This window comes from Aptenodytes forsteri, unplaced genomic scaffold (assembly GCF_000699145.1).
Source record: "Aptenodytes forsteri isolate BGI_AS27 unplaced genomic scaffold, ASM69914v1 Scaffold172, whole genome shotgun sequence".
Classification (NCBI taxonomy): Eukaryota; Metazoa; Chordata; class Aves; order Sphenisciformes; family Spheniscidae; genus Aptenodytes; species Aptenodytes forsteri.
Window position 1 is genome coordinate 13,734,946 of NW_008795018.1, and position 18,365 is coordinate 13,753,310.

At 38.4% G+C, this 18,365-nt stretch overlaps 2 protein-coding genes across 2 annotated transcripts in view; both read left to right on the top strand.

The window, feature by feature from the left end:
• LOC103895987 (macrophage mannose receptor 1) overlaps window positions 1–1,215 on the top strand; it is a 42,150-nt gene extending 40,935 nt beyond the window's left edge. Inside the window, exon 30 of the mRNA XM_019471098.1 lies at window positions 447–1,215. Coding sequence (XP_019326643.1) covers window positions 447–577 — 131 coding nt within the window. The 3' untranslated portion in view covers window positions 578–1,215. The remainder of the gene's footprint in view (window positions 1–446) is intronic.
• Window positions 1,216–3,593: 2,378 nt separating this feature from the next.
• LOC103895988 (macrophage mannose receptor 1-like) overlaps window positions 3,594–18,365 on the top strand; it is a 34,191-nt gene continuing 19,419 nt past the window's right edge. Inside the window, 12 exon segments of the mRNA XM_019471099.1 lie at window positions 3,594–3,654; window positions 4,850–5,023; window positions 6,147–6,308; window positions 7,260–7,373; window positions 8,483–8,629; window positions 9,890–10,072; window positions 10,981–11,135; window positions 12,385–12,498; window positions 13,532–13,647; window positions 14,548–14,696; window positions 15,571–15,770; window positions 17,069–17,196. Of these exon segments, the coding sequence (XP_019326644.1) occupies window positions 3,594–3,654; window positions 4,850–5,023; window positions 6,147–6,308; window positions 7,260–7,373; window positions 8,483–8,629; window positions 9,890–10,072; window positions 10,981–11,135; window positions 12,385–12,498; window positions 13,532–13,647; window positions 14,548–14,696; window positions 15,571–15,770; window positions 17,069–17,196 (1,703 nt within the window).

The window sequence follows — 18,365 nt, forward strand, 5'->3', positions numbered from 1 at the left end:
ACTAGTGTAAGCACTGCTTAGCAACAACTAAAACATCGATGTGTTATCAACATTATTCTCATCCTAAATCCAAAACACAGCACTGTACCAGCTACTAGGAAGAAAATTAACTCTATCCCAGCCAAAACCAGGACAGCAACAGAGACCTGGCTACTGATCAGCAACAATTCAGAGCTCAGATTTACACTGAACAGACTCCAAGTTCAGGCAGGAGAGAACATTTCCTCCATGTTTTTCATGTTGCATGTGGAATAAAAAATTACTAAGGTTTCTCACAGTTATATGCATTAGAGACCTGGCTACTGATCAGCAACAATTCAGAGCTCAGATTTACACTGAACAGACTCCAAGTTCAGGCAGGAGAGAACATTTCCTCCATGTTTTTCATGTTGCATGTGGAATAAAAAATTACTAAGGTTTCTCACAGTTATATGCATTCATTTCAGGCAAGGAAAAGAATGAAGAGACTCGCCCACCTGTTCATGTCTCCGTTTGGCCACTCATTTTCTTGGCTATTCTCACTCTTCTTGGAACCGGCATGTTGGTCTATTTCTACAAGAGAAAAAGACAAAACTAACTATCAACAGATTCTGGCAATGAAACACTTCTAAAATGGTGTGTCGGTGACTGAAGGACTGGTGAGAATGGGTCCTGTGCCAAGTTACTTGCTGAAATGAAAAGGATGTATCTGCTAAAAGTTTCTAGTGAGGATATCTGTAATCTTAATTTAAATCCCTTTTCTCTTTTTGCACTAGCAGACTCTTTTGTATCACGCATATTTTACAAAATCGGAACTACGGATTGATGTTTTGTATAGTTTTGTAACAGTCAAGATGTTCCCAAGTGCCTTAGCAAAAACACTAGTGTAAATAACTTGTCAAGAACAAATAAACGTACTGACAAAGGACTATAAAAGTCAACTGGTGAGAATGAATATTCAATAAAGTGTGATTACTAGTTAGAACTGTATTCCCATGACTTTGTGGACACTGTCAAGAACTCAGAAAATAAAATCTGCCCAACTCTGTTGCAATCTTGAACTCGTTTTGCCCCACAAACTTCACTCCATGAGACCAACACTTTTATTGTTCCTTATAGCTGTATCCTATTACACTTACTTATGAAATGGTGCTTCATATACTTATCTCAGATAACTTTGGGATAGAAAACCTTGCCATTTTCATTTTCTGCTATGGAAAATACAGTTCATACCAGCAAAGGATATTAAGCTCACGTGCAGGTTTTGGTCTTTTTTCAATCTGATAATATGATTGTTAACTGTATTATGTTCACTAACATGAATTAAAATATTCTGATCCTTGCATTCTTCCTTCTTTTTGTTAATGCTTTGAAATAAATAAAGTTTTTATTAGTATAATTTTCAGCTTCAGACTTCCCTGCAAATCAAGTGAGAGGAAAGGGGAAGGGAGGTGCTCCTGTCTGCACAATAACTCTTTTGTCAATAACAAGGAGGGCTTCTCTCCCCGTCACTTTGAATTCAGCTTGAATAAGCACCAACTTGCCATTTTTAAATGTGAGAAAAAGGAATTGGATACTAAGGAATGTAGTAGATGATACTGTACTAGGAATCTGCAAAAAGACTAAGTTTAAGATGTTAAAAAAACAGTGGAAAGCAGTACAAAATAGCATTTAGGTGAGCTGCAAGTATAATTTAGACGCTAAATACTTTATGGGGAAGAGTACTTAGCAGATAGTCCCAGCAAACAACCTGCCTTTCCCAGGCTGCACAGGGTCTACTGAGCAAGCTGGAAAGTTAGAAGAAATAATAATAAAAAGTAATTAAGTTTCTTTTCTAGGCACTGGACTCCTGTTTTCTTGGTGTAAATACAATCAAGAATTTAGCACACTGGTAAGAACAGGTTATTGCACAAGTCAAATGCAGCACGCAGGAGACTGACCCCCAAAAATTTGTAACCAGCATCAAGCTGGTTGGTCATGTGAAAGGGGCAGCTCTGAAGTGCTCAATTTTTCTTTTAGCCTACCCCGGTGCCTGCATTAATCTCCCCCCATCACTCTGCAGCCTTGGGGAGCTGAATCCTCATAAGCATCCATTTACACAAGAGGGGGACTAAAGCCCAGTTTGGACCAGAGCGCGGCTGGCACTTCGTGAGGCAGAGGAGGGAACTAGGCAGGAATTGTGTCCTCCGGGTATTTTCCCTTGGGATCCCCTCTGTTAGATCCATTTCATTTTGTGATTTCAGATGTATCTGAAATATGGTTTCACTCAGTAAACTCAGCTTCTATTTCTCTTCCACCCCATTGTTGTCTCCAGCACCACTCAGCTTTATGACTTTGGGCTACTCTTGCAAGCCTTGCTCACACTAAGCCCTGAAGGTCACCTGCAAATAGAATGGTTATTATTAAACAATTTATTAAATTCCTGCTTTTACTGAAATCCAGCCATTTTTTTCTGAAAATATTTTTCTCTTAGTGCTTTCTAATAGTCAACAAGTTTAGCCAGTTCTTGCAATAATTTTCCCACCTTATAAATAAAAGCAGACAGTTGCTCCTCGTACGACATCTTCTGTTCAGCTTCTATATATATCTCACTACTGACTATTTCACTTCTCACTTTTTTCAATTTCATTATCACAACTTCTTTTAATTTCACTGATGTAAATAAACAGAAGGAACAGTAGGACTTGTCTGCATGTGAATATTTGCCAGCACAGCTTTGCAGCGTAGTTGTACAAGAGTTGCCATGCCAATATAAGTCTTCAGATGAACACTCTGCTCACAGATTAAAAGGAGCTTTTCCAATTTAGCTTACGTTTGGCTTTGTCCTGGAACACCCTCATTAGGAATTTCTCAGATAGATGAACACATCCTTTTGCTCGGCAAAAGTATTCCAGGCAAAATTTTCCCTCCTGTTACAGGGAAGCTTACCGCTAGCCTATAGCATTGAACATCACTTCTTTCAGATCTTCGACAAGTAGTTATAAACAGCCCAGCCTCAAACTGTGATCAAAGCAAGCAGTGTAACAGTGTAGAAAAAAAGCAATTTTAGCCCTCAAAGTGAGCAATAATTCATAATGCACTGAATACTGCAGATCCTGTAAAATTTGCTCTCTTTCTTCTAGATATGTAGAGCTGTGACATTATAGGGATGTACTGAACCACTGGGGTTTTGTCTCCCTTTGTTTCTGAGATGTAAGGGTTAAAGCAGAGATTGAGTTTTTAATCGATGATATTTCACTGCAGGCTTCTTGTCACCAATTCTCAAGCTGCTTTTTTAGAGGTCTGTTCTGTGTAGCACCCCAACAACTGACCCATATATAATACTAGCAAAGTCTGAGAAAAAGACAAATGTCACCACCTCTAGTTACAAGGTTGGAGACATCAGTTTTGGAAGTGACTCGCTCTCCAGAGAGAGCTGTGTTTGCAGTGTGCACTCTAGTTATTTCAAAATACCATGTGACGGGATATTTCCTTATTTAGAGTACAGAGCTTTATCCATCAGCCCTTTGACACAGAGAAGGACCTGTTACTATCCTCACTCAGAAGGATTTTATACACTGCCAATCTTATAGTCCAACATTTACTAGAGGAATGAAAAGCAAGTTACCTTTGCAATGAGTTTCTCCAAGTTCCTAGTTTTTCTTTCCCTTGTGCATGGTTCATTACAGTCACTGGGTAAGTTTCCTGTTGGTTTTGTGTTAAACCAGATATGAAAATGCTTTTCCTTGGGCAGCTTTACAGTTTTAATGCATAGACTGATTATTTTGTATTTGTTGTCAGATTTGATACATGATCTAAAGAGTATGTTGGGTATTATCCTGGCAGTTCTTGATTCACAGGATAAAAGAGGGGAAATGTAGGGATGTTGGGGGAAATGGAGGTAATAAGAGCAGGATCTTGTCTTTCTGTGGAAATACTAAATCAGATGGCATTGTATGGGAGGGCAATGAGAGATGAGGAAGCATGGAGCTCTTTCTATTTACCCTCCCCATCATACCCACGCTGCAGTGATTAGTCAAAGAGTTTTAGAGCCATGTTTTCATGATAGGTGTACAAGTTTCACTTTCTGCTCCAAGCCATGAGGTATGAGAAGGAAGAACTGGCTCCTCCCCCCCAGTCTGACCAAATTAGAAGAATAGTTCTGGTCTGAAGATGTATATCACTCATTGGGTATAGCTATGGAAACGGTAAAGCAGTAATGTATGTAGAACTGAGCAGATGAATGTGTTTGCATGAATGTGAGGTTGAGAGCGTATATCAGAAATTTCAGGATAAAAGAACACTCCTGTAATACTGTGATAGTTTAAAAAGATGAAGAATTGCTAACCTTAAAGAATCTGAATTGAGGGTGAATCTGCAAGACCTCTCCAAGTGCAGAAATGTACAATTGAAACATAAAATTTTTACTGTGTAAATATGCTCATGACAACCTGATCTGTATTCTCTCTGGTCAGCTATCCTTTTTCTTTAAACAATTAATAAAAAGATGGAGTGATAAAGCAAACCTATTGAGCCGTACAGAATACAACAATGCAGGGATCTCATTGTGGTCTGAGATCTACTTGTGGTTTTTCTGTCTTCAGGAACCACAACTTATCAGCAACTTATCATCACAGAATTTGACTTTTCTACAAGGTATATATATATCAAACTCTAAACACAGTATTTTAAACCCAAATTGTACTAAAACAACATTTTATTTAAATTCTCTAGCTACACAAGGGGGAAAAATGATAAAAATTAATTAAAAAAAGATGGTGTGACCTCTCAATTTAGATAGATATATTGATAGATAGATCCATTACTAGGAAGTCAGATTTATGATTTATGATTATTTTCATATGTCCTTTTAACCCTTTCTTCCCCCTAGATACCTTTACATTACAAGGAAACGCCAATGGACAGCCATGTGTATTCCCTTTCAAATATGAAGGCGAGCAGTACAATGAGTGCACAGATGCTGGTAGGTCAGATGGCTGGCTCTGGTGTGCGACAACTGCAGACTTTGATGCTGATAAGCTGTATGGATTTTGCCCACCAATAAGTAAGTCCTGCATTTTATTTATTAACTTGTCATGAAACATTGTTGAGAAAACCATCTATTGAGCTACCAGGTTCTTTATCAGCTACCAGCTGCACACCCTCATGACAAACCTTGTCAGAGTAGCCCAAATGAAAATCACCTGATTGAACATTAGCCCCAGTAGGCAAGTGCTTCCTCTATAGCGAGTGGAGAGGAAGAGGTGCCTTCAGAGGGTGGTTCAGCCCAGCCAGGTTCTGACTCACCTGCTGGAGATGGCTGTTTCTCTTTGTGGACCAGAGAGGTGAGGAGGCTCTTTGATATCTCATTTGGTGTGACTTAAGTGCATGGCATGACCAGCATGAATTTAGACCGATATTTTCCTTTCAAAAACTTCCCATTCCTCTTTATTCCTCAGGCAAGCCCTGTAGGTCAATTCTCACTTAAACTGCTATATACTGTTTTTTCCCCTTAACATTCATTTCCTATCTTGTTCTTGTCTCCTATTGCTAGCCTACACAAAAATGCTGCTGCTAAAATTATCCTCCTCTCCTATTTTTGTACTAGCTTCTGCACCGAATTTATGCTTGGATCCCTCCACCTCAGGACACAAACTGTTTCACTTTTCTCACCAACTACTTTCCCAATAACACAACAGTTTCACAAGGCTTTGTGAGTTGTTCTGCAAACACAGACTGCAGCTGATCTGCACATTGGTGCTACACAGACTGTTTTTATAGCTCCTCAGGCTGTCAAGGGCCAGGTTCTGCCATTTTTGAAAAAGCTGCTTCTCTTGATGATGAGCTAAGAGGGAGTTCCTGCCCTGCGGGGATGAAGAGCCTACAGGGTCATAGTTCACCTACATGCTTACTTTCTTCTTCTGACTTCACTCTGGAATCTCTTTTTTCAATCAACAGATATGTCTGGTTTACCTAGTACTGCATTTTGTGTAAAAGAAAATTTAAAAGCTTTTTTTTTTAATTGATGCCTAATCTGATTTCAATTTTTCTGGTGCTTTAAAATTGATGATAGCATACAGTTAATACTGTGCATTTTTAGAGATTTTGCATCGTTACATACTTTATTTGCTTTTAGTTGGTGCAATGTCAATCCTCTAACAGCAGTGCTATGTCACTTCTTCTTCCAGATGACACAGAAAGATTTTGGACAGAAGATGTTTCAACTGGCATTCACTATCAGATAAACTCAGAGTCAGCTCTAACATGGCACCAAGCAAGGAAAAGCTGTCAGCAGCAAAATGCAGACCTATTAAGCATCACTGAGATTCATGAGCAAGCATATATAGGAGGTAAAATGATAGAGAACAAGACCTTAAAATATGCTGCCCCAGAGCTTTAGCCGATGAAGTTGGCTGCCTTGTCTTCTGTCTCAGTGAAGAAGACAGGGTGTCAGGGGTGGTTCAGCAGCCGCCAAAAAGGAGATGATCTGAACTGCCCTTCCACTAGCTGGTGTTTTTTTATGAAAGGTTGGTCTCAAACCTCTACAAGGTGGGGGGAAATGGCCCCATCCCACCTTTGTGCACCAGGTGTGAGCTACCGCATCTTCTGCAGCTTGTCCCACGGGGAGAGTTTTCTCTGTTTGCCCTTGTTGCCGGTGCACTCATTCCTGAGCAGGGCTATGGTCTGGTCCTCAAATTTACCTTTTTCCTCTGTGTTTCAAGGATTATTAATCTTTCTAGAAGAACATACGATGATGGCTAGATTGGTCCTGATATGGGTACATTTGCATACATAAACTCCAAATAACTCCAGTGGATTTCAGATACAAGTATCATGGTATATGGTTGGTTATAAATGGTTGAGAAGGAGGCTTTGAAACCACTCACATAGAAAAAAAATTTGGAAGCAACTGATTGGCACACTGTCTTTTTCTTTTTGATGTGTTTACTCCATGAAATGTATTACAGAAATATTTTAGCACAATTCCTTAATAAAAATAAGGTATTTTTTACATCTCTTATGTCGTAATGAAACAAAGTGAGAGAAGTAAACTCTTATTTAAGTAGTGAAATAAGATGTTCATTTGCCCTTTTAGCTGCTGAGATCTCTGCTAAATCAACATTTATTCATTTACATATTTTACTTTTTTAATCTGTGCACCTCAGTAATGCAGAAAGTACTGGGTTTGGGCTGGTTTAAACTAAGAAATATAAATTTTTTACTTTTGACTTTATTTCTTTTAGATGAACTTGTTAAGAATGAGAATAGGGAGATACAACTGACTTTTTTTTCTAATTTAGAGCTAAGTAAAAAATTCAGTTTTGCATTCTGGATTGGATTGAACACTTTGAATTTCAACAGTGGATGGCAATGGGCTGGGGGCAGCCCCTTCAGATATTTAAACTGGGCTCCAGGTAAGAACTGTATCTATTTTGTAATCTTTGAATGGATTCTGATAAGACATCAACTAATAAAAACTGCCTTAGCTACTTTTATTTCAGGAAAGCCCATTCTGATTTACAATAGCTGAAGATCTAGATCTTTATTTTAAGTAGTACACTACCAAATTACAAAGTTCACTGTGGATATCAGCTATAGACAGTTCTTTTATTTTCTTATATAAGCAAAGAACTTATTTATGAAAGCAGCGTATCATTTGGAGTGATATATAACCCTACAGTCCAGAGATCAAAATTTTTCCATAACATGTTGCCCAAGAGTATAAATATAAATCAAATCTTCCAGAAGTAGCAAAATATTTAGAAAATAATGGCACTATGTTGTCTGGAGAAATTCTAAATATTATTGAGAGGCTTACAGAGCCAGCTCATAATTCCTCAGCAGTTTATGCAAAATTGCACTGGGCCACCTCAAGGAAGGGAGACAGGGGTGGGTTTCTGGTGCTCCTCACACACGGGGAGTTCTTCTGTTTGCTTGTTGGTTTTTTGGTCCCATGTTTTCTTTATGCCACGAGTATTTCAAGCTGTCTCCTGTTTTGGAAAAGTTACAAAGTAGTAAAGGAATAATTAAACTCTCCTCTAAGTTTTCAAAAATTCTGTATCAGGCAATTTCTTTTGTTGCTTACAGAGGTTTTTACACACTGCAACAAAAAAGAGAAAAGCTATTTTATAGGAAAGTAGAATTGTAAAATTCTTGAGATATACTGGAGGGATGGTATAATTTAAAGCTGTGTATTTTTAAAGTTTGGAAGTTTTTGATACAGCATAATGGTCTAGCTTCAGCTGTTCTGTCTGTGAGCACCAGGATATCAGGAAAAGAACCAGAAATTTCCCAGTACTATCTTGACACAAAGTCAATGGAGGGTCATTGCTTCACTCTCAAAGCATAGACTAAAAGCAGCATCCTATAAACTACACCACCAGTTATCCTATGGGAGAGGGCTTCTTCATATTAAGCATTGAAGAAATCAGAATAAGTTGACTTTTCTACTGATAATATGATGGTTTTGTTAATCTTTTTATTTATTTTTGCTGTGAGATTCTATTTTCTCTCTTACTCAAAGGAAGTCCTTTCCTGCTCCCTGGGAAAATCTGTGGAGTGATGAATCCCAGAAAGAATGCTAAATGGGAAAACCAAGCATGTAACCAGAGACTCGGCTACATTTGTAAAAAGAGAAACTTCAGTTCAAAGTCTGACATTATACCCAAAGGTAGGTTAGTCAAATAAAAAGAAAGATTTTTCTTTGACTTCTAGAAAGTGCAATCTGTAAAAATTTGCAAATGATAAAAGGTATGCAACATTATTTTTCAACCAAGATGTTAGAAACCTTTGAAAAACACAGCTATACCTGCACACACAGACTTTTAGATATCGTTTTTGTCCTCCCATTGTGTATTAACCATTCATAGGAGAGTATTATTATTTTGTTCCATCACTTTATCATTCATTCTTGCAAGACAGATAAAAGCTGCTCTGTCATGGTAACCAGTGCCAACAATCAAATTTGCATAAATACAGTAGAAATTTAATGCTTCTCATTATCCTCTCATTTTCTCCAAATGAGCAATTGCAGTTACTCTAATATTAATGCAAAAAATCCTCCTCTGATTACAACAGTATGCAATGTGTTGGGTTCACATGGGCAGAGCAGGAGAAGCAGCAGTATTCACACAGGCTACATTTCATCCATGGACCACCCTGACCTGAGGCTTCAATGACACAACGTGGCTACGAACATGCCACACGCAGGAGGGATCTGCTGGAGGCTGTCATCTGGGAATGTTATAAAAGCTACTTTTAAAGAAGTAGTTATATTAAAGAAAGTAGAGAAATAACTTCAGACAATCTTTATTCCCCTATTAACCTCAAAAAGAAATGCAAGACTATTTTTAAAGTGACCTTAAGGTAAGCTTTTAAAGATGTTTAGGAATCTAAGTAATAAAAAAGCCACTGAATTAATATGATGAGAAAACTACCAACTCAGCACTAATTTGCATTGTTTACTGACCTGCGGTTACCAAAGAATTACTTCATGCTTTTCCATATCTGAAAATTATGTGTGTTTGCAAGAAGACATTGAACAGGAGGCAGAGCCTAATGTCAGCCACTGCATGCAGCACGGGAGACCATGACATGCTGTCCGAACTGCTCTGGGGGGCAAAGAGGGGAGGGGCTGGCATCTGCTTTGGTCTCTCTTCCTCCCAGAGCATTATTTCAAATTGCATTTCTGACACAATGTGGGCATTTTTCAATGATTCTCTGCTTAAGGAGACATCATTCTATTGACATATTTAGCATACTGTGCCTTAATGATATTTGTTTTTCATTTGAATTTATTTGTATTTCTAACTACAGCTTTATGTTTATTCATATAGTCCCACTTTTGTAAAGAGTGCTTGAGAGACCTCATTCTAGTGTCCTTTATTTTCCTCTTACAAAATTGCTCTGAAAAATTGTGCTTTGATTTTAGAGGAGCTGAGAAATATTAAGTGCCCAGATGGCTGGTGGCCATATGCAGGCCACTGCTACAGCATTCAACGGGAACCCAAAATATGGAAAGATGCTCTGACTTCATGTAAGAGGCAAGATGGAGATTTGGCAAGTGTCCACAACATTGCTGAATACAGCTTTCTAGTGTCGCAGCTTGGTTACAGTGAGTATATATGTAGGCCTGTATTGTGTTTGCCCCATCTGGAATGTAAAAGCTGAGCTTCATATTAAATATTAATGCTTTCTCTGAAATGTCACAAGTGGAAGGCTGAATCTAACTTATGGTGCTCATTTATGTTGTTGCTGTTGCATAAACATAGAAGTATATTTATATTTATCAAGAAATAATCTACATTGTAAAACATTATAAAGCGGGAAAAGAAAAAAAATGCTATTCCTAACAGAGACACGTAAAGATCTCTAAAAAATTGCACTTTTGGCATCTTTATTCTATGTTCAATATCTTCAGAACTGAGCTCCAAACCTAGAAGAAATTTAACTTCTTGCTGAGGTTAAAACCTCTTGCTGAGGTTAACATCTTGTTATATCTCCTTCTAAGAAAATAATATCTTTTGACTTCTGCTTTTCCTTGGATCTGTAGCAACCAGTTCTGACACTTGCTGCACAAGCTGGACTTGGTGAACACCCCTGACAGGCCATTACAAGCCCTCTAATGCTTCCCCATTAAGGAGATGTATTGGCAGATGTCTTCATGACTTGGGCTCAGTACGATCTCCTAGCAGGTGGCACACTCACAGCCACTCACTGTCCTACCCTCCGTGCTAGGGGCCATTTTGTTGTTCTAAGTCACAGATACTCAGAAAGTTTGCAAAAATCTTATGCCAGCCATAAAGAGCCCCGTGTTTATTAAACTCAGGATTTCTCTACAGAATGTGAGACCTTTTCACTACAGCCAAGACATCTCTTGCTGCAGATCTGAGAGGAAACCAGCATTTTTGTTAAAGCATGAAGACCACCTCTCATGTACCACATCCCAAATTTATTGGTCCCCGTTTGTTCACTGTATTGCATAGCACGCCATAAGCAAACCTATTTCTTTTCATGCTTCAGAGCCAACAGAAGAGGTATGGCTGGGTCTGAATGACCTGAAGGCTCACTTCTATTTCGAGTGGAGTGACAGGACTCCTGTGACGCTCACCAAATGGCAGCGCAGGCATCCCACCTATACAAATGGTCTGGAGGACTGTGTTGTTATGAAGGGGCAGGTATAACCATGCAGTCATTTTATAGTAATGCAAACTAATAACTACACCAGTCTGAAATCACTTGCCTTTATATACTTATTCAGCAGTCATTCTATATCTTAGTGTAAAACAGTTTTCCCCATAAATTTGGCATCAACCAGGAGAGAAGTTCAGAGGACAGGAGAGATCAGAAATAGAGAGGTAGCATTTTTCTAGTGCTACCTTTTGAGATTTCGTATCTGGTGAAAAGTCTGATCCAGAAATTTTACATTAGATTCATTCTCTTGGCTGCAGCAATGAAAAAAGTTATAGCTCTGGGAGAGGAATGGGGATGAACTAGTAAATATATTGTGTGGTTATCATAGATGCTCTTTGCATACCTCATTTTCCAATCCGATAGACCATTATGTCCCTCAGTGTCACTTCACTGAGACATGTCATTGAGGCATGGTGACCTGGCATTAGGGCATATTTTTTCAGCTGTGACATAAAGAGAGCACTAACACCTACCTGCCAAACACCTAACCTAAAATCCTATAGTATTTCTGACCGCTTGACTCACTGACTTTATTTTCTTGCAAGACATGGTTGTTTGACACATTTACGTGTATGTGTGTGCACACACATACATACACAAAGTGTCATGAATTTTAGAAGAAAAAAATCGAAAATGCTGTTATTGAAAGAACTGTTATATCATAGAATAATATTGATGTTTTCCAGTATTAGGCATCAATAGAATTGATCCTAAACCAGATTTTTATGGGGGAAAAAAGCTCCTATTTAAATTTTATTTTTTACATAATTCCTTTTTTTAAAAGAAATCAGCCATTTTCAGAGTCTTCTCCTTGATGGATAACATAGATTTACTGCAACACACTCAGATGCGCATTATTTCAGTTTCATTGATCTTTTTTCCAGAAGTGTAGTGAAATAATCCTGCTCTAAATACAGACCCATTAGCCCCAGATGAGATGTATCTTTACAAACCCTCTCATTAAATAGATAGTTATGATAGCAAGTAATGCTGAGACTTCAAGATGTTATTTATTTCCTCTTTTCATCTCAAAACAGCATCAAATGGATCTTAAACTAATCCTGACAGATGTGTCTATTTGTTTTTTTTAAATAAATCTCCAGTAACGATCCTATAGCCTTCGTAGGTAATATATTTCAGTGGGCCTTGTAGTGAAGAATGAGGAAAACACTAGTTTTCTTATGTTTATGCATGCCCCTTTTTTACATTCCTTTTTTCTCCCTGCTATTCTAGGATGGATACTGGGCAACTGATGTCTGTGATAAGCAACTTGGTTACATCTGTAAAAAGAAGCCTTCATCACAATCCTCTGAGAAAGATATAATCGAGGACCCAGGCTGCCAGAAAGTAAATGCTCTCTCATAAATAAATTATGTTGGGAAAAATGAACAGGAATTAATTTAATGGTTCTTGCTTCTTTTAGTCTGTGTTTGTATCTTCCAGAAAATCTACTCTTGAGGAAACCTAGTCTTTTCCTACTAGCAATTTACTAATATATGTGCATTTTTCATTTTTGCTCTGAAAATGCTCAAGAAAGTCAAGATTCATTTACATGTACATGAATACTGCCTTTCCCTCCATTCCCAGATGAGGCACTCTGTGACAAAATTACATATATCTTCTAAATCATAATTTCACCACTATTCTCTTTGTTTATGCTCCTACCGATGGACTACTTAGTTGGCCTTTGAGTGATACCAGCATGTTATTTTTTTCCAAACAAGTAATTTTTCCAGAATTGACCTTTTCAGAAAATCATTATATCTGTATTGGTCAGCATAGATCTCTCTAAGAGCAGGAAGAAACAGGGGTGTTTTACTGATATTCCTCCTTTCTACCCTCCCCACAAACAAGCACTGACTGGAATCCTCTTGGCTCAGAAAGTCTCCTCACCCATTGTACTTAGGGATGGCAGGGGCAGCTTTGGGGAGCTGTGCTTGTATGTGAATTCATTTCCATATTGCAATATTTTTGTATTTCATTATGTCAGATCCCACAGCTATGGAAGGCTGGAGCTGCAGGTCCCCCCTGAATGAATCACAGGCTCCTTATGGTGCAGTTTGCATAATCCCAGCCGTAAAGAGCACTAGAAACCAATAGCAAATAGCACAGTCACAATTTTCTTTGAAAAGTCACACACACATAAAAGAGACGAAAACTAAGGTCTTAATGTCATCCTTTAAACAAAAAGGCCTTCTGTAGGAGCAAACAGCAACAAAAAACCAGCTTTTGTTTATTAACAGATTGGCCCAGTCTCATCTTGTTTTTAAGCTTAGCTGCAACAAATTTAACATCAAATATTTATACACAAAAGACCAGAGCTAATTTCTATATTGAAGTCTCTTTCAACTTCACATTAAGAACCTTATGTTTGTCACAGGATTGGAAAAGATATGGTTTTCACTGTTACTTGGTGGGCTCTGCGCTTTTGACATTCTCAGAAGCAAATAAGACATGTGAACAGAGAAAAGCTTATCTAGCTACGGTGGAAAGCAGGTAGGAAAATATCTTTTTTTATACTTCAAAATCAGTACGTCTGATGGAGGAACTTGCAAAACTTGTCCATCTGTAGAACTCTTCAAAGTGTTTTATCAGCGCTTTTCAAAAATTTTGTAGTAGTAAGCCAAATAAAATTATCCATGCCGGAAATAAAAAAGACTCAATGTTCTAGGGCTTTCTACTTAATCTATTATAACAGTTTTCAAATTTTGGGAGTTCGTGAGTTAAGCAGTTTTATCTTATCTTTCAATTCCTAATTAAAGCAACTTCTATGGTTTGGGTTGGTTTTTTTTTTCTGTTGGAAAGTAGTTACTACAATTTTTCATCTATTTACTGATGGATGTTATCTCATTATGATAGGAAAGCTTTAACAAAAATATTTTCCTAAACTACCTTCTAAACCAAATTCTGAACAAACGTAGGAAATCTTCCCCAAGACCTGTCCCACCACAGCCAGAATGTATCATCCAATCTACCCATATCTCAGTCAGGCTTTGCAGGCTTCATGGCCTCTGAGGAACATGACTGCCCTCAGAGGTGATGGCTAGCAAAGCTGACAGTTTGGTCCTGACTTGGTGGTCTGTTTGAGGCACCTCAAAGATTTGGAAAGACAATGAAAATAGTAGAATACAACTAGAAGCCCATGTGAGCGGTGATTTGTGACATTTCACAGAACTGGATGGAAAGGAGAGAAGATGCCTTCTGCTGAAAGGAGAAAGTTGTCACTCACCAAAGTCTTTTGACCACACTTAAAAGTCTGCTGAGGTTTTGCCTGAAATTCACTGAGGAGCTGTTGCCTTGGGGTCATGCTAGCCTGATAGTGATACCTCAATTTGTACCACTTAGATTAATATTGCAAGGTAATAGGTTGCGAATGAACACTGTTTTCCACTTCAGAAATGAGCAAGCCTTTCTGATTAGTCTGACGGGGCTGAGGTCTGAAAAATATTTCTGGATTGGTCTCTCCAACAGAGAAGAACGAGGGAGTTTCAGGTGGACCAGTGGTGAAATTCCTCTCTTCACACACTGGAACACAGCAATGCCAGGTAAGCTCTGCACAGGCTCAACCCTTGTGATAGGAGTGCAGCCGCAATTCATGCGGGTTTCTGCTTTCCATCCCCTGGTGTTAGAAATTAGAGTAGGCACTTTCTTTAGTGCTTGTAGCTGTAGGTGGCCAACACCATCAGACCTTGTGTTTGACGCCAGTGCCACAACCACCATCACATCCGAGAGTCAGGTGTTGTGTAAGTCAATCCGCAAAGTTGTACAGAAACAGATTTTTAATGGGTTAGACTGAAGGCAATACTATGCAGGAGTTAATAAGGTCCATGGTCTCATTTTTTTCAACTTTTTACAACCAGTTAACAACAAGTCATCAGATTGAGAAAAATTATTACGGACAGTTTTTTGACCCACAAGGTGCATATGTGAGAAATGAGCAGCGAATGTCCAGCTGTTTTGCATTTCAGCAAAACAGATTAACATCTATGTGGGAACTCTTGCCTTCACGCTAGCTAGTTAAGCCTTAAAACAAACTTGTTGTACTTGATATCAGCTTTCTTGAAATTGAATTACCTGGATACTGAGAACCCCAAAGTAGTTGTCAGGCCACCTGCTACATATGTAAATAAAATCAAGTGCCATTTGCCCTGTGATTTCCCTGGGGTGGCAAGGTAAGGAAGATTTGTATTCTAAACCTGCAAATCTCCAGTTTTGGCAAAGGTGTGTTTGTGAGACTCGTTGGCCCATATCTGGCCTCTGGCAGGAGGTATTAAAAATAATTTTATATCCAGGATGGTTTTTAATCTGCATAATCTGCATCTTCCTTTTCATAATTTTCTATGAATAAAAGCAAATGTCTCATTTCTTAGAGAGCAATTAAGACTTTGGTTTTACTCATTTCTTTTCCATATCACAAAGGAAAGGAGCAAGGCTGTGTTGCCATGGGAACTGGAATTGCAGCTGGATTATGGGATGTTGTTAGCTGTGAGAAGACAGCAAATTATCTTTGCAAACAGCGGGCAGTGGGAGTGCCGCCTCCTGCTCATCCGGTACGGGTCCCTGCGGCCGCCTGTGCTGAAGGCTGGGACGGCGCCTCCCAGGCAGACTCGTGCTTCAGAGTAAGTGTGTGTCTACCTTCACTGCGAGCTTGAGCGTGGGGCAGCCCAGGGGTCTGTGCCCTGGTCACCGAGGTACTCAGGGACCCAGGTGTTGGGTCATTTTTTGGCAACGATGTCCATGGTATTCAAGGGCAAAAAAACATGAGAAAATCCATCGAATATAATGAAAGTCAACAATGGAAAACCTGAAACAATGAAAACAAAAGTGCTAGAAATATGCTTTCTTTTATTTAAATGCCAGGTGAGAACCTCACCTAATTTATTTGCTTCCAGGAGTTTGGGACTTCAGAAAAACATAGTATTGCATCTCAAGAGCTGGCAGTGTCACTTGCATAAGACAATGTTTCTAAGAGAAAACTTATGGAAACCTGGCCCTCTGCCACCCTTTTCTCACACAGCATGTGATACTTTTAGTGATATTTTTAGATCCAGGTTTAGTTTGACATTGGTGACTTTTCAGCAAGTAAAGGTTTTGGGCATTCTCTTGATTTAGCTAAAAATGCCTTAAAAAGTCGAAGGCAAAATAGATCAAGTAAAAGTAAATATGCAACATTGCTCTCCAAGTCTTTACATAAGTATCCTCTCACTTTCTTTCCTGAGACTCTCTGCCTGTTGGGAGGCCAGAGATGATTGTAGCCCTGTATTTATAAGGGTCTCAACTTCTATGTCACACTTAATTATTGTTACTAACATTATTGGTTCTGCCAATTACCAAATTGTTGATTATCCTTTCCCCCAAATGTCAAGCATCCACTTCCTTACTTCAAGAATGTACATACTCCATAGTAGAAAGTGGAGCTATTTGTATGCTTGCACCACCATACAAAAATCTCTTCCCCGGCCAGGGTCAGCACCTTGCCAAACGGCTTTCCCTGTCCATACTATCCTTTCTGTTCCAACCTATTGATTTTCCCTCCACCTTCCATTTCTCAAAAATCTCCTGCTTTCTACTGTGAAATACCACAACTGGGCTATTCCATCTTTCTTTGAGCCTTTCAGTGGTCAAAGTTCCAGTTAAGTTATACATATTTTTTTTCTTCTCTGTACATTGTGATGCCTTTTGTTCTCCTCAGACGCCTATGCTACTCTTGCCTTATTTTAAAATAGAGGACGCTAAGAAAAAAATACTTACACTTTACATTACTAATATTTAATATTACCGGTCTTGACAGACGTTATGTTGTCTCATTCAAGAATAAAGTGATACTGATTTTAATTACACAGGCAATTATATTTTTTTATATGCCAAATTTTGCACATTTAGTAATTTATTTTTACTTTTTTTTTTTTCTCAATAGTTTTTTGTGAGAGAGGGACACCAAAAGAAGTCTTGGTTTGAGGCTGAAGAATTCTGTAGAGAAATAGGAGGAAATCTGGTCACAATCAATACAAGAGAAGATCAAATTTTATTATGGCAGTTAGCGTCGTGAGTACTTGCACAACAATTCTTTTTCATTGGAGCTAGGCAAGTGAGTGAATAAACACAATGAAATTTTAAATTAAAATGGAAAATTTTCATCTGGAAATATCATCCTGAAACATTGCTTTAAAAAAAAATCTTGAATATTTCAAAGAGGCTTTGATATTTTTGAAATTTTCATCACAGGTTTTTATCAAGGCTGTTCTCCAGATCTGATCAACTTTGTACATGTTAGTCCCTTTCCCAAAAGGGAGACAATAAAATGTTCAGCTCTAACTGTGCCTTTTTTTAACTGGCTGCAATTCATATTTTAATCAACGCATTCAAAAACACCCTTGAGTAAACCAAAATGCAAGGACTTAATATGGAAATTTTCTGACTATAAACTGAAGACTCCTGAAATCAAACAGGAATTCATTTTAATTAATTTTTTGCTAGCACTGTAGATACCATGTCCTGCCCACAATGTAGAAATTATGCCATTTATTTTCCCCAAAAATTAGACCACTACATTCTGGTTGTATTCCGTAATGTCAAGAAATCTCAACAGCACATAATATATAGCTATTTAACCAAAACTGCTTCACATAGTGGTGAATCTGGGTTTAATTCCTCAAATAGATTTAAAACTGTCATATAGAAATGTGTTCGTGATCTCGCCCTTCTTCATCGTATTATTTTTCAGTATTGTGAGAAGCTGAACATGTTTTTACTTGTCTGTTAAGTCTCTTTGCTTTAGACTATGAAATCTTTGTGGAGGGATATCTTCATGTTATGTAGTGAATGAAATAGGACTCTATTTTATCTGGTCCATACGTACGACAAAACAAATAGTGTGAACCATTAAATAAACTACATAGGAAGTACCAAGATGTAAATCAAAGCAGTTGAAAAAAAAATTCACTATTTTTCATTAGTTAAATTGTATTATAGCTATCTATTGATGTTTTACTTTTGCTAAAGCCTCTGTCCGTGAACTCCTGCTACCGGCAAGAGCTGTGCTGCAGCCACAAGGATGGGAGCCTGAGCTAGCTCTGTGCCACATCACTGTCCTTTAACTTACATTCAGATATGGCAAGTCTTGTCCCAACACCGAGCGTTATCAAACCCCTTGACAGAGTGCAGGTGGTGAGCCTGGCTATGGGCCAACAGTGAAGGAGCAGCTCCCAATTCAG